Source organism: Bidens hawaiensis, unplaced genomic scaffold (genome assembly GCF_021521415.1).
Source record: "Bidens hawaiensis isolate Kalapana, Puna unplaced genomic scaffold, B.hawaiensis_p1.1 tig00000458_1, whole genome shotgun sequence".
NCBI lineage: Eukaryota > Viridiplantae > Streptophyta > Magnoliopsida > Asterales > Asteraceae > Bidens > Bidens hawaiensis.
The window spans coordinates 4715450-4729473 of NW_027491030.1; the positions used below are offsets into that span (position 1 = coordinate 4715450).

Sequence of the window (14024 nt, forward strand, 5' to 3'; positions counted from 1 at the left end):
CATCATTCAAATTTGTCTTTCAAAATAAAAACATAACAAAATAAGTGCATGCTTGCATACTAAAACTCAGCTACGCTGAATGAGTTATAGTCAATCAGGCAACATACATTACATTCTCATACTTACGTATCTGAAGACACATATTACATACTTAATCTATTTATCTTTCTTTCATACATACATTCATTCATTCAAACTTTTATACTTTCATTTGTTAACATACATAATGCATACATAACTATCTATGCGCTTTAAAGAGCCTTTTGTCCTAAAACCAGATCAGATATTTTAAGGGTCTAAGGCATACTTTAATTATCAGAGACTTGATTTTGATTCATATGCATACTATAATTGAAGGAATGATGAACTGAATTATGTTTGGCTAATTTCCTTTGTGTTCTCTCCCGAATTGTAAGGTTTCCCATTGACCGTTTGTTGATTGTTTATGTTATTTGTGGGATAGTAATTGGATCTTATGATTATATTGCTATGTTGAGTTTGATTAGTAATTGTTAGTATAGTGTAATTCGTGTTCTTGACTATCAGTTCTTGGTGCCATAGGCAATCGAGATTCATTGGAAGGGAATTAGGGTAGGCTATATATATCGGGTGACAACCTTGTGTTATTACAATCCAAGTACTTAGTCCTCTTTTATCACAATCAAACATATACTCACGAACTATGTCTATATAGTTCATCCCAAAAGTAAAAGTTAACATTATCAATCTTGGAAACTTGAAATCGGGAGAGAGCATTCTTTTATTTGAATAAGCTAAAACTCGTTATTTATTTTTAGATCTTTTTGTTTAAACCAATCTACCAACTTATTCAACAGTATAACATGACTTATATGCGCGTGTCAACCAATGGATATATTTCCATTTTTTTTTAATAAAAAAGGTTCGCAAAAATTTATGTACACTATACATATAATAGAATTGAACTATGACAATGGGTTGCCCAGGATTCGAACCCGGAACTAGTCGGATGGAGTAGATAATTTCTTTGTTAAATCAGTCAAAATCCCTCCCCAATTCGTGCTTGCATTTTTCATTACACACGGCTTTCCCTCTGTATACATCTAAAACTCAGTTCCTTTGAAGTTATTTTCTGTATTTAGTTTAATATAGTTAAATTACAAAGCTACTTAGTAACACATTTTCCACAAACTTTCTGTGTTGGATATCCACTTACTGCTATCTAATTAGTTGTAATTGGTTTACTTTTAGACTTCACGTCAAATTTAAATCTTGCTTCGGGTTTGATTCCACTCGTGAATCTAGATGTGTTTCTTGTTGCTCGATGATGATGGACTCAAAATCAACCCTTCTTTTTCTCGAATTTGAATCCGGGATGAAAGGAGTGTGTTTGTGTGTGTTTTTGAGTGTGTGGAGGCAAGATGGGGAAATGAGGGGTTAGGGTTTTAGAAAGGTTTAAGGGTGTTTAAATACCCCTAAACCCTAAACCGGAACCCTAAACCGGAACCCTAAACCCTAAACCTAAACCCTAAACCTGAACCCTAAACTCTAAACCCGAAAACATGAACCCTAAACCCGAACCTTAAACCCAAACTCTAAACCCTAAATCCGAAACCCTAAACCCGGAACCCGAAATCTTAAAAAGAAAATGCAACTTGTAAAAAAAATAATCTAAAATCCTTAATTTGTGCCAATTTGTTAATTATATGATTTTAAGGGATAATATGAAAGTTGGTTTTTTCAGAGGGAGGGGTATGACAAGCAACAGGAGGTACGTTTAGCCTGACCTTAATAATAATATGAGGCAAGTTAATTAAATGTCCGTTGGTGCAGATGGCCACATAGGCTTGAGATAGGTGGCCGCACCGTTTGGTTTAAATGCTGTGGAAATATGTGGCATTCACTTTAATATAAATTTTAAAAAATAATAGTATGAGGCAAGTTAATTAAATATTTTTGGTCCACAAATGTGGCATTCACTTTTAAATATATTACCAAAAATCAGCATGAGGCAAATTAATTATAAAATATTTGGTCCTTTATGCATTACATTTAAAAAATATGAGCTTATGTTATGTGAAAGTTATTATAAACGATTTAGTTTTGTTATTTAAAAAGGGTTAGTATCGTAGCTTTTTTGTCAGTTTGTCTTTTGTTTCGATATAAATACTATTTTTTAATACAATACTTAATATGTTTTAATAAAAAAAAAAGAAAAAATACATTTGAAATAACTAAATAAAAATATATGTTATTTTATTGTAAAAAGGGTTATTGATAAATAGGTACTTGTCTTTTTCTATTTATGCAAGTTTAAATAATAATAGAAAAAACACATCTAGTTGGGGACATATATGTAAGTAGGGATGAGCAAAATCGGGATCGGTACCCAAATCGGTACCGATTTGGTATCGTCGGTACCGAATCGGTACCAAAGTTTAAGTTTCGGGATCGGTACGGTACCGGTATTTCCCGATTTTTTACCTCTGGTATCGTATCGGTACCGAACCGAATATTTCGGTACCGGTACCGGTACCAAGAATTAGGGATTTTCGGGATCGGGACCAGTCGGAATCGGTCCGGTACCATGCTCATCCGTAAGGGGTCGAATAAAAAATGAAAATTTTTTAAAATAAGTATTTATGAAAATAAATTTTAAATTTTAGGTATCATTTTTAAAGAACTTCATATGTAAGTATTATAAACTAGTCGTGACGAGAAGATTATGTTAACACACGAGTAGTTTGCAGAACCAATTAAAACATGTCACTTGGCCATAAACTAATCGTGACGAGCACGTTCACTAATCATAATATTTGTATATACTTTTTAAATAAACCGTATTACCGCTAAAACGAGTGGCCACAAGTAGATTGTAAAGTCAAACTGGTTGCGACGAGTTATCTGGTAACAAACTACTTGTATTGGAAATGTATACCGAAAGAATTATTCGTTGACCAAGATATACTCGTAATGACTAGTTGAGCTTTCAAACTGATCGTTATAGTTAGTTTCTTGTAAAATTAACCGGTTCGATGCATTTGATAAACAAAACAACTCGTCATGGTTAGTTTAGTTAACTACTCGTGTCTCGAAAATTTGTAATCTACTCGTCGCGACTAAAGGATTTATGCCGTACTCATGAGCGTTGATTACGAGGCATGCAACTTCTTTTGTTCGTGGCGACGAAATGAATAGTGAACGTGCTCGTCACAAATAGTTTATAGCAACGTGGCATGTTTTAATTAACTCTGCAAATTACTCATGTGTTAACATAATCTATTGTTGGAATTTTTTAGAAATGATATCTAAAACTTGAAATGTGTTTTTATAAATACTTATTTTGGGAATTTTTCTTAAGAAAAAACATAATGGGCCCATCAAAAAATATTAGGTCAATTGCTAGGTTATAACATAATTTTTAAGAATTTTTTTAATAGCCTTTGAACCACCGCCAATACCCGTGTGATTCTGAGTGTGATTCTGAGTCGAAATGTGAATCGTTTGTACTGATTTTAATGTTTTTGGCCGACTCTCACTTTTATGCCAATGAACTAAAAGACCAACTCTTCATTTTTAAGAATTAGTCAAGCTCCATAAAAGTTTGAGCAGGGGCCACCCACCCTCTAGTGTAGGGGCTTTAACTAAAAAAAAATGTTATGTCATTGCCATAAATGCGGGTAACGTTCACTAACTTTTTCCTCAAAACAGTCAAAATAATTTAAACAAAAAAACAACTAATTTTTAATCTTTTTGTGTATTGTGAAATGGGAATATTGATTGGCTTCTTTGGAAAATAGTGGCCTCACATAGCGGCACAACTCGTTGTTAATTTGTCTTATGTATCAATATAAACATTATTTATTAATAATATTTATATGTTTTAATCAAAAAAAGAAAAAAAAATAAACGATATACATTTGAATAAATAAATAAATAAAAATATATGCTATTTTATTGTGAAAACGGTTGATAAATAATAAAATGGGTATTTTGTCTTTTCTATCTATGCAATATAAGTAATACAATGGCTGTGTGTTGTTGAGGGGCTTTATCCCCCTCTCCACGTCACTGTCACATGGGAAACAAGATTTTAAAACATTTCTTTATATAGTTTTTATATGGTTCAAAGCCTCTTTACTATATTATATAGATATACTAGGTTATGTACCCGTTTCTTACACGGGCTGAACAACTTAAATTTTGTAAGTGATAACTTTTGATAAATAAATTTAAGTATTACACTAAGTAAGTCCGAAATTTAATTATAACTACTATTCACAAACTTAAAAATAAATCATAAATCTTTAAATACTTCTTTCGATACAACATTAGACAATACACTAAAAATATGGTAACAACTAAAGTAAAATAGTATTATGAGAACATAAACGGTACAATCAAAACAATATGGACCAATCATCAATAGAAGAAAATGTTCGATTAGTTGACGAATGTACAGTAAAGGAGAATAAATAAGGTTTTGATCGACAAAATATGGATATAAAGAAAGATATTACGGACAGGTGAAAATAAGGCGGGCCATGTTCAATTAAATATCCACGTGTTTTTAACAATGAACTCATTGAATAATGAAAATGTTCAGTTGATAAAAATGTTTTATAAATAAATCTAACGTTTTTAAAAAATATAAAATATATTTTGTAAAGAAATTAGATAAATCATTAAACAAAAAATATATATAACTTTTAAAAGTATGTATAATTAATAGGAGAGAGATGCGGGAAGAAAAAAATAATATTGCATAAGAGGATGACATGTGACATGAGAAAACTTTTATTTATTATATAGTATAGACTAGATTGAGGCCCGTGTATTACACGGGTAATTGATGAAAAAATTGAACTTTAGCCATTAAGTGAATTACAGTCAACAAAATGATCATATATTGTTAATACAATTACAATTTATATGAAATTGCAAAAATTACATAACTAAGATAACACAATTACAAATAAGTAGTCACTCCGTCTCATTAGAAGTGTCATGGTTTGAAAAACATAAAGTTTAAGGTAGATTGAATGATTACTTTTCTTGCTTACCAAATGACAATAATGCCCTTAGAAATTGGGTCCATCAATATTGGTTATTAATGTTAATTATGTATGTTTAAGGGTAAATTTGGAAATTGACTAATAAATTTTGAAAGTGGGCATTTGTAATTGGACAAACAAAAAAAGAAACATTGACACTACTCCGTCCTTGTACACTACATTTGTGATTGTATTTGTTAGAATACATTGTTTATCAAAAATCAAAATTTTATTAGTCCGTGTATGCTTGTAACTCTTTATAAGGTAACATATATGTCTGCCTATAAATGTTGATATAGCCATGTATAGTTTGTCTGTGTGACAAATAAGGTTATTCAAGTACATACCGTGACTCTAGATAAATTATAATATATATATATATATTCATGAAACTAACAAAAAAATATTCATACACATAAAATTACATACCTTTTGATCAATTAATATATATGATGTCATTTGAGATGATCATTTGCTCATGTTTATCCCAAAAAAAACACGATTATCCCAAAAAAACAAATTACCTGAACTTTGATGATATAATCATCATTAGAATATGAAATTGATTGATCATGATAAATTATTTCTAGTTATTAATATTCTGCATATGGCAAATTTTAATTAATTTTATATATTAAAATTAACAATTGTACAATCAAGAAACATATAAAACCCAAAATTTAAATATAACAAAATGATTTGCTTCATTTCATATGAATGGAAAATGACAAAGACATACTAACCTTAAAGCCATGTTCAAATAACAGTAAATTCTTTTTTAAAAAATAATATATAATTGTGTATAGCTTTATTATTTTGAATATAAACTATAATAGACATTTTAATTATGTACTACCCAACAAGTAACACTAACATAACCTCAAATCATTGTATTCGTCTAAAATTAAAATTACTAAGTAATATAATATTGAAATAATTTGAATGAGTAACTGATGAAAACGGTATTTTAGGTTTTCATATCCTAAATGATTTTTGGAAAGCGAAAATAGTGGAAAAGGATTGAAACATATTTTTTTGTTTAAAAATTTGAATGCTTTTAATTAAGTAATTTTTCTTATAAGGCATATTAAATTTAATATATTTGAATGTATAAAAAAAGTATAAATCAAGTCATAAAATATGTGTTTCTGGAGCGTTTTTGTCTTGAGTTATGAAAGAAAATATTGATATTCTTATTGCTAACCTTTTATATTGCACAAAAAAGACATATAAATAAATGATAGATAGTTCATATAGTGAATCGTTATTCATATGGATTATAATTATAATATTCAACTTCAATGATTTAATGCTAAACATCGAGATATATATAAAATGTATTCTTCATGTTTGCAATATTTATATAAAATGGTTGGAGAAAATAAAGAAAATACACATTTTTCTGAGTTCAAATACATATGAGAAAATTTTAAATCCAATTCTTATATAAAAAATCCCAGTTTAAAAACAAGTTATAGTTTACCTTGATTTTAATTGCCTATATGATTTTAAATTTTTATTCTAATAGGTCTGCAACTTATAATTTTGATATTTTCTTATTTTATTATCTTTCACCATTAATGTTAATGAATGAATCGAATAGGATTTACATTCAAGAAAAATAAACTTCAATTCATATATAAAAATGACTTAAAATATAAGGATCAATATTGAAATGTTGAAAAAAAGAGGAAAAGAGCTACGAGAGTAACAAGTGGCAAAAATGAGTAATTATTTATTAGAATAGGTAGATATGTGTGTGCATGTATGTTTTTGTGTGTGAGAAAGTATGAACATTTGGCCCCACCTCCCCCCTTTTCTGATACCCCCCCCCCCCTCTCCACTCCTAAAAAAATCAGCCCTGATGCGGTGTTCGGGGCTATACCGCCACCGAACCGCCTACAACTTCAAGCCTAATAATAGAAAGAAAAAACAAGTTGGGGTATTCATTTATGCAGTGGAGGCTTGAAGATAAAGCAGTGTGGGCCCATAAGAAAATATAGGTCAATTGTTGGTTTATTATTTAACTTTTAAGAACTTTTTTTAATAGCGTATGGACTAAACCGATACTCGTGTGAGCCCGTCTGAAACGGGATGCCGATCGTTCATACTGATTTTGATGTTCCATGTTTGACTCAACAGAAGGATCCATGCACCGCTGTGGGGAAAACCCATTGATAAATTTCGAACTTTATACATTAATATTCCAAGTCATAACTATCATCCTTATGCTATTGAAACTAAGACAGCTACTATAATAAGAATTAGTCAAGCTCCATAAGATTCTGAGTGGGGCCACTCCACCCACTCGTGTATGGATGCATTCGTCCATGGAGGAAAGGATTAGAATAACGTATGTTGCAGGGGTTTTAAATAAAAAAATAAAAGTAAAAAATGTATGTCAGTGCCATGTAGGCCAATAAGCATTCAAAGACTTTTTCATCAAGCATCCATAATAAATAATAATTTAACCAAAAAACAACTATTCTCTAATCTTCTTTTATGTGGAATGGGATATTGATTGCCATGCCAAACCTCATATCCACTAGGCGCTTGTCAATGCAATGGTGCCTCCCAACTTCCTCTCCACATAATGGTGTTTGGTATTATGATGTGGGCCCAAGTGTAGAAGACCGAGCCATGAAGTTTCTGAAGGTCCAAGATCACGCTTTAAAAGGGGGCTGCATGAAAATGGGCTTAACTTGGGCTACGGGCCTCTGTTTCAGACGTGCTACTAGTCGAAATGACCGTTGGAATGTGGGCCACGTTGTGGAAACTTTTCGTACGCGGGTTATCCCATTTATTTTTCCGAAATAAGCCTTCTAGATACACTTTTGAAGCATTTTTATGTTTTTTGTCTACTTTTCGGGTTTTGTTTTGGGCTATTGTTGGGCCTATGGTTGTTTGTTTCGGCCCAAGCCTATTTTGGATTATCTATTAATATGCTATGAGTGTTTGTGACTGATCATTAATCAGAATTGAATAAAATTACTTTGTCTTTTCAAATTCTTGACTTTTGGGTCGAATTTTGGGGTTTGGGAAATGATCTTCACGGATATTCCAAGAATCAACGTGATTAGCCTTCGGATTCTCATAGTACGTTGCATCATGTTGGCTTGGGGTGATGTGGCAGTGAGTTAACGCCCACTACGCGTGGTCTTATACACACCCGTAATTTGAGGATGTGAACACGGGGGATTCGTATACGTAACGTTTGAATGATCTAAGAGTTGTGAAAGACACTTTCACATCAGAATAATTCGGTGGTTCATAAACTATAGGTAAGCCGCAAGCACTTTAAGACATGACTTTCTTTTGTCAAAAAGAGAAAAATGTTAAATTTTTTTTATTGACTTCTTTCATTAAATAGAAACATAGATATTACATCAACATAGCAGGTAGGCGGGCAACAAGCTGCGCCGCCACCCCTTTTTGAATTGCAAACCCTAACCTGCTAAAGACATACCCTTGCCCCTTTTGAGTCGACACATTGCTATGCACAACCCGTTGGACCCTGGTTAGGAAACAGATAGCTTCCGGTGCCAAGGAGCCAAAGGTATCAAAAGCCAGAGGGACAAAAACATGTTGGTTCTCTTCGCAGGCTTTAGCATGTTTCTCCACCTTCTTCGTTTCCGCCCTTTTCATTGCTTGCCCAGCTACAAACCTATTATCCCTCAAACCAGCTAAGGGAGATACCCCTGTGAGGTCAACACAAGCGTGTTTTCCCTCGGCCCAACCAAAGACGAGCAAATCTGCCGGTCGTAGAGTGGATCTCCCTTCCGTGGGGTCTGTAAGGAATTTTAGAAAATATTTTTTTAATTAAGAGATATGGTGTTAATTTATTTATATTTTTGGCGTTTGATGTGTTTCTATAATTTATAACTTACCTAATCTTTTGACTATGGGATTGGTTTCAACTCAGTTTGTTTTCACTTCAAGATCTATATCACACTAACTGTATAGATGAATGTGAGGATGTTAGAGAAACTTACGAGAGTCGTAGTAAGATTTGCGTGCTGTGTGTACTTGCGATAAGAAACAACCTTGATTGTGCATACATTATTGTATCAGCATCAATCTTTTCATCTTAGTGTTTGTCTGTTTGAGGTGTGTACATTTGGAAAAGATGAATATATTATCTAAGAATTTGATAATGGATGGATAATCATTTTGGCAATCACTACTAAAAAAGGATTATTTCACTATAAATCAAACCCATGCCATGTTGATAAACAAGTTAAGTGAGAAATAATCTACTCGTATAAATAAAAAAAAGGTTGGATATATGTAAAGGCACATGAGCTAAAATTGTTGAACAAGTAGAGATAAATGTTTAAATGCAGAAACAACTAGAAATAAATGATAAATCTACTTGTAGAATTCGATGACCCAAAAGTTGCAAACAAAACATTTCTTTCTAATCCCCGTGAATCCAGCACCTTTAGCTAGTGCACGAAACTCGTCTTCAGTGCGCTCCTTTCCACCCGGAAGCTGAGTCATCATGAATGCATCAAGGTGGGCGATGGCTTTGAAAGAAGAGCTTGTGTTTGGTATAAAAGGGAGAATCGCCTCTACGACAATAACCTTACCATTATCTGGCAAAGCCTTATAGCAGTTCTTTAGCAACCTTACACACATCACTCCAATCATGTAATATCCACTGTACGTCGCATAAGTCATTAGTCAACAATATGTTCAATACAAAACAACAATAGGTTAGATCCGTGTTACCTTCATAAAAATAGCATCACCTTTAGGAACCTCTTTAAACATATCTCCTCCAACATGATCTATAGCTACCGTTATTTTACATAAATAATTATTGCATACGGTAGTTGAGAAAAACGTACAAAATTTATATAATACAAAATGGTAGTTGTTATTGGTAAACACTGCCATATATATCATGTTACCCTCTCCCACCCCAGCCATGCCATGCTTTTTTGTCCAAGCTATACCACCGACTCTTCATATTCTACGTGTTTTAGTGTGTACTTTGTTTAGTATTTGTTCACATTTATAAATGTCTACACTATGATTAAATGTATAAAATGTATCCATTTATACAAGTTTACAAAAAACTTATCCACTTTTGAAAGTACTGAGAATACTTCCTCATGTATAAATTGATTGGAATATACATATATATATATAGATAGATATAGGGTGGGATCTAGAGTGAACTTCTCTTAAAGAGAGAACTAGAGAACTAGTAAATAATTATTTTTAACTATTTTAAAAATATTTATTTTGTGATTTTTTTTCTTTCCCCATTCTAATAAGATGATATTGATACTAAAAAAAAAACTTGTCGGTGTAGTACTGTAGTGCATAGGTGCACTAATGCCTATTGCATATATAAAATAGTGTTTTATTGCATATAATACAACACAATTGCATTATCCAATACACACTATTGAATATATGCAAATACGACACCAATAATTGTATGCAAAACACATTATCACATATATGTAATACAACACTAATGCACATATGCACTATATCGATTTTTTTTTAATTTTTGTATATAATATAATACTATTGCAAATAAACAATACAAACAACTATATATATGTTATTCAACACTATATCAAATATCAAAATGCACACTATTGCACATATGCATTATAAAAAAAGTCGGTGTATTGCATATATGCATTACTCGTTAAGTTTTTTTATTTTATTTTTATTTTTTTTATTTTTTTGTGGTGAAGAATAACAACATATAAGAAGAACGAAAGAAAAAAAAATTTAAAAATATTTTTTTAATTAAATTAAAAATACTTCATTATTAGTTCTCTAGTTCTCTCCATAAAATAGAGTTCTCTCATGATCCTCTCCCTATATATATATATATATATATATATATATATATATTTTTTATATATATCTTTTCTACACTTTTAAGTGCGACCTATTATGTTTGTTCATATGCTCATAAGGGGAAACATGTTTTTCTACAATTATGAGAACCAAATATTTTTTAATATTTATTCATACTTATGGATATATCATCTGTAGGACAATTAAATTTTTCTTTAATTTTGCAACATTATGTAAAAAGTTGTGCAAATGGTATAGATATTTGTAATTGAAAATATAAGATGTATACTTTGATATACCGGTGCAAGTTGAGTCACGTGTGGTAAATCAAAATTAATCCCCTTAACGGTAGGGTGTTTCGATACAATCATACCAAGAGTTATTCCTAGACCGCCTCCAACATCAACCACACACTTGTGGGCGTCGAAACCATGATAGTGCTTCAGAATTTCCTTCATTATCAAAGTGGTATGGTTCACCATGGCTTTATTAAATACCTCATTGAACCTTGCATCTACTGCCGGATATTCAAATGTGCGTACCCCATACACCTTGTCAAACGGAACACCTCCTTTAACAACTGCATCTTCAAGTGCATAACTTGTTTTATAAACATAAAAGAACATATAATCAATCAAAGGAAAACAAACAAATATCATGTAACAAATACCTTGCATATATTTGACTTCTCATTTACTTTTTTTCAGCTAAACTGTATTTTTAAATTTATTTTCTAATTAAACATATGACTAGTTGCTTTAAGCCCGTGCATTTAATTATCTTTTTAAAATATATTTAATTTACTTTTTTTTTGGTTATAATGTCCATTTGTTAGGATTGTTTTGATATAAAGTGGATGATATGGTTACACTTACCAACTCTTAGTGAACACTTTATCTTGAGCCAACTGTATTAATGGACCTAAGGATACTCCACCTTCGTTCGGAATGAAGTATTTGGCAATCGGGGTGAGTCCATAGACTCGAATAGGCCTTGATTCATGGACCCTTTCGTCACAAGTGACAATAGAATGACTTGCGAGCAAACGAAGCGTTCAGTCAATCATGTCGGGGGCATCTTGGTTGGGGATTGATAAACGAGAAGCGATATCATGACTCGAGAGTTGGGCATCAGGTCCCATCTCGGCTATAGTCTCTAGGACCTTAAGCTTGATTGTAGTCATCAACACTATGCCCAATGATATTGAGCAAGCCAATTCCATTGCAGAAGTAAAGTGATCCTCATTGTAAGTCATTTTCACACAACTCTTGTCTATAACCTTTTTTTTTCCTATTTGTGGTTAATCTCTAACAAGTTAGCACTCCTTTATAGGTATATAAAACCAATCAAATATGCAAACAGGGGCGAGGTGGGCGACCACACAAAGGCCCCTCATTGTTAAAATACTTTATTTAATTTAAAATGAAAACCTATAAATTGGCTTTTTTTATACAATGGAAAGAGTGTTGGTGTATAAACCATCCACCAAAGCACCATATTTATAGAACTATAATCCTAACGTGTTGACCAAGACATCATCATTATATTAATCATATTACAAGGATGTTGTTAAACGTACCCCCATTTACTCTAGTTTTATTAAACATATCCCCCCTTCAAGTATTTAAGAAATACAATTCAAACCTCTAATTTTCTTTTTTATAAGACCCAATTACAAATTTTGTCCTTTAAAATAAGACGAATTACAGTTCGTGTCCTTTTTTTAGTTTCCTTGCAGGCGGTGTACTTTAAACTTTTTTTTCCTACAAGTTTTGTCCTTTACGCTAACTGGGTTAGAAAAAGTCAGTTAAATACCCTCACGTGAGACGCATGTGAGGGCATTTTTGTCTTTTCGCATGTACCTGCAAATTTATAACACATTCCCCCTCCTTTCTTTCTTCTTTCTCTCTCTACGCCACCATCACCACACCATCACTATATCACAACCACTCCGGCCACCATACCCCCACCCACCCCGTTGCAGATTCCATTCCATTGCCACCGCCGCCGTCAACCACCCATCTACAACCACCACCACCCGGTCAACCATCTAAACCACCCATTTAAACAACCTGGTCGAAACCCGGCCACCACCACCACCGGATCTGGCCACCTCCAACCCATCCACCACCACCGGATCCGGCCACCTCCAACCCATTTCGCCTCTACCTCCACCACCACCAAATCATTAACCCTAGATCTCAAACCCACCAAATCACCCAATTTCTCTAACTCCGGCGACAATCCAACACTGACCCACGAAACCCACACCCCCAATTCTCACCACCGCCTCCGCCGCCGCCGTAAACCCACCGGATACTCTGTTGGATATCCATGAGCAGATCCGCCGCCGTAAATCCACCGTAAACCCGCCGCCGTAAACCCACGAAATCCACACCCCCAATTATCGGATAACCCGAACCCATCAAGAACAAGCTCGGATACCCTGTTGGATCTAGGGTTACACCTAACATCACTGTGGTTTCAGATCTGCTCAGGGATCGCCGGAAAATTATGGTGGTGGTGGATCTGAGTCATGGCCCGAGATGCAGCAGCCTTTGTCCAGAAAATCATGGTGGTGTTGGTGTGGACTGTGGAGACAGGGAGAGGAGTAGAGAGAGAGAAGACTAGAAGAGAGAGAGAGAGAGAGTATATCTTTAATATATATTATTTATTTTTTACAATAATATATCTGAACCACCTCGTTGAAAAGACCAATATACCCTCACATGCGTCTCACGTGAGGGTATTTAACTGACTTTTTCTAACCCAGTTAGCGTAAAGGACAAAACTTGTAGGAAAAAAAAGTTTAAAGTACACCGCCTGCAAGGAAACTAAAAAAAGGACACGAACCGTAATTCGTCTTATTTTAAAGGACAAAATTTGTAATTGGGTCTTTTTATAATTTATATCTCATATTATTTGTAGATCTAAAATTTTATATATATATATATATATATATATATATATATTACAAAATAAACCCGAAACGCATCATTGTAAGAAAATAATCCGAAATCCTTAATTTGTGCTAATTTGTTAATTATATGATTTCGAGAGGTAATATGAAAGTTGGTTTTTCCAGAGGGGAGGTATGACAAGCAACATGGGGGTACGTTTAGCTTGACCCTATTACAATTAGGAAACTAAATCAACTTGTCAACT

At 33.0% G+C, this 14024-nt stretch overlaps 1 protein-coding gene across 1 annotated transcript; it reads right to left on the minus strand.

The window, feature by feature from the left end:
• Positions 1 to 9401: 9401 nt before the first annotated feature.
• Positions 9402 to 13333, minus strand: LOC143625988 (cathecol O-methyltransferase 1-like). The gene is made up of 4 exons (XM_077096196.1): positions 13116 to 13333; positions 11233 to 11459; positions 9765 to 9829; positions 9402 to 9650 (listed from the first exon to the last, which is right to left on the minus strand). Exons 1-4 carry the CDS (start codon positions 13331 to 13333, stop codon positions 9402 to 9404), a joined length of 759 nt encoding a protein of 252 aa, XP_076952311.1.
• Positions 13334 to 14024: the final 691 nt, after the last annotated feature.